The sequence below is a fragment of the Montipora capricornis genome, chromosome 11 (assembly GCF_036669925.1).
Source record: "Montipora capricornis isolate CH-2021 chromosome 11, ASM3666992v2, whole genome shotgun sequence".
Lineage (NCBI taxonomy): Eukaryota > Metazoa > Cnidaria > Anthozoa > Scleractinia > Acroporidae > Montipora > Montipora capricornis.
In genome coordinates, this window is record NC_090893.1 from 9,023,747 (window position 1) to 9,026,246 (window position 2,500).

Sequence of the window (2,500 nt, forward strand, 5' to 3'; positions counted from 1 at the left end):
TAGCATTCCTTGTAAGCTGAGAATCTTCTCCTTTGAAAGCCAGTCGTTCATTGTTCTCAATTCTTGTTTTCGCAGTTCCTGTGAATTGGTCACAAACTTTCACAGATTCAACCCAGCATTCCTCAGTCTCAGTTTTGACTTCACATAGAACTCAAAGGTACTATCCACATCACTGTCCCCAGAGGTCAAATCATCAAATATGTAAGAACATTTGTGAAGGCACGATCACGCTGTTCAAACTGCTCTATGTGATGTTTGATAGTAGCATTCAATATGAACCAGATGATACTCCAAATACTATACATGTAAATCTCAGAGTGGTAACGTGATGCTCAACCTTATCAATGTCATCAATCCATAAGAATTGAATCACGTCCCTAATATGCTTCAGCTATATGCACCATTAAGAAAGCCTTCTCAATGCCCCAGACAAGTGCAACTCTGTGACTGCGAAATCTTAACATAATGTCAAAAATGTCTGGCGTAAGAGTAAAACCTGCATGTATGCACAGCTTTGTAGTTAACTTGTCTCATCTGACAACTGCATGGTGAGGTATGTAATGGACACCATTTGAACCCAGACTGGCCTCTTTCTCTACAACTTCAACAATATTATTCCCCTTTGACTTTGATCTGTAATGATGATACCATACTCCCTTTGCACCTTGGGCTCCCTGCAAAGTCAACTCAACAGACTACCGGGGGTATTTAATCCCCGAAAACTTAATTTATTATTACCAGGCAGTGGTGGATGTGTGGCCTTCAAAGGTAGATTGACTTCATAGTGGTCTCCTCTGTATGATAACTTCTCTAGGAATGCTTCATAGACTATAAAATTTATTGGTGACTATTACACCCAGAGATTCAAGTAATTCATTGTAATTCCATTCTGAATTGTCAGAACATTCACAGCATTTGAAGGGTAACTATTGTCTGACATTTCTATAAAGACTTAACAAAAAGCTCTAGATTTTCAACAAGACTTCTATTCTTGCACTTTTTCTTTCTGAAGAGATGCAATCAAGTTACTTCTTTGACATCATTCGTAGTCAGGGCCTAACTGGTTTGTCCAAATTTTTTTGTGTATAAATCAAGTACTACACTCCAGACACTGTAGATATTTATATGAAAAGTTAAAAAACAGGGAAAAATAAGCATAATAGGAACTTTAAATGAGTTACACTGACTGCCTTTTACACTTTCGTATTAAATTTAAACGATGACCTTGAGAATCCTGAAAGGACTTGGATCTTTGTATCTCACTGAGTTTACTACAACCAAACGTCAGAGGAATATTATTGCCTTACTAAAAGTGAGGTCCCCTAAAATTTTGTGCTTGGACCAAGTTAAGGTTATGACGTCAAATCAGTCACTGAATCAGATCAGTGAATTCTTGACTAGGCATCTTTTCCTTTCTTTCTTGCACAGACAGCAAAACTGCAGATAGCTGAACAAAATGCCGCTGGTATTGATTCTCTAGATCCTACGACCACTGAAGAAGCTGTTGCTCATAAGTTGAGGTTGTGATTGCTTTTGTCTTTTGTGTAAAACAGTGTAAAAAAAATTGGGGTGTTGATCCTTTGCAAATGAATTTAATGCAAGCCCAGTTTTTGGTGCTAAAGGCCCCCCTTTCAATCTTTAGTAACTATATAGTCTGTGTCATCTTACCTTTGATGTGCCTAATGATGGCTTAAAATGCCCACAACGTGAAGCACTAAGAGGTAGTGAGGATAGTGTAGGGAGGTATGGTATGGTGGGGATAGATAAGGATGCTGATACTGGCTCTGAATGATACCAGCTTGAGAGCTACAAATACAGAAGTCAGTTACATTTTCCTCTGTTACACAAGTGGCTGCCACATTCAAACGTTTAGCTCCTAATCTAATTTTCGTTTTGTTTCTTACTTTTTTGTTCCAGTTTAAACAAACTGGTGGATGATATCGTTGAACTTTTGGATGAGCTAAAGTTTGAAGCTGAAGACATTCTTTTACTGGACACTTAGCATTTCACCAAGTCTTCGTACTTTCTAGACTAAATCGTAATTCTCAGCAAAAGTTCCAGTTAAAGAGAGATCAAACTCTTAAAAGAGTGGCATTCTGCATTGATGGGTGACACTTTTTGAAGATGCTGTTTTTTCCCTGGCATTGGAAAATGGGTTAGCCTGCAGACGTTCTTCGGAAGTTGTTCAGAGAAATGGACGGTGGTAAATAATTGTCTAGGGTACCTTGAGTTCATAGACGTATTAAAAGGGTAAAACCATCTTGCCCTCTGGAATGCCATGGAAAGAAAGTGGCCTCAGTGGCTTCCTCCAAAAATTCCTTGATTTGTTGGATATTAAAAAAATGCCACTGGGAGTGTAAAAAACTCCTGACCATGGTTTTGCGATAATTTAATGGTCAAATGAAAGAGGATAAGAGATTTAGCAAGGGAAAGTTATGTTCCTCAGGCGTCAGCAAGGTCGCTTTCAAACCACTGATGAAGAAGGAGTACCCTCGAAACG

At 38.6% G+C, this 2,500-nt stretch overlaps 1 protein-coding gene across 3 annotated transcripts in view; it reads left to right on the plus strand.

Moving 5' to 3' along the window:
• LOC138022767 (required for excision 1-B domain-containing protein-like) overlaps positions 1–2,500 on the plus strand; it is a 9,593-nt gene that overhangs the window by 4,346 nt on the left and 2,747 nt on the right. The window contains exons 3-4 of one of the 3 annotated variants that reach the window (XM_068869711.1): positions 1,429–1,520; positions 1,918–2,500. The exon at positions 1,918–2,500 is cut by the window's right edge and continues 664 nt beyond it. The exons of 1 other annotated variant lie outside the window; for it this stretch is intronic. In XM_068869711.1, coding sequence (XP_068725812.1) covers positions 1,429–1,520; positions 1,918–2,002 — 177 coding nt within the window. In that variant the 3' untranslated portion in view covers positions 2,003–2,500. The remainder of the gene's footprint in view (positions 1–1,428; positions 1,521–1,917) is intronic. One more of the 3 variants, XM_068869712.1, reaches the window with a different exon arrangement.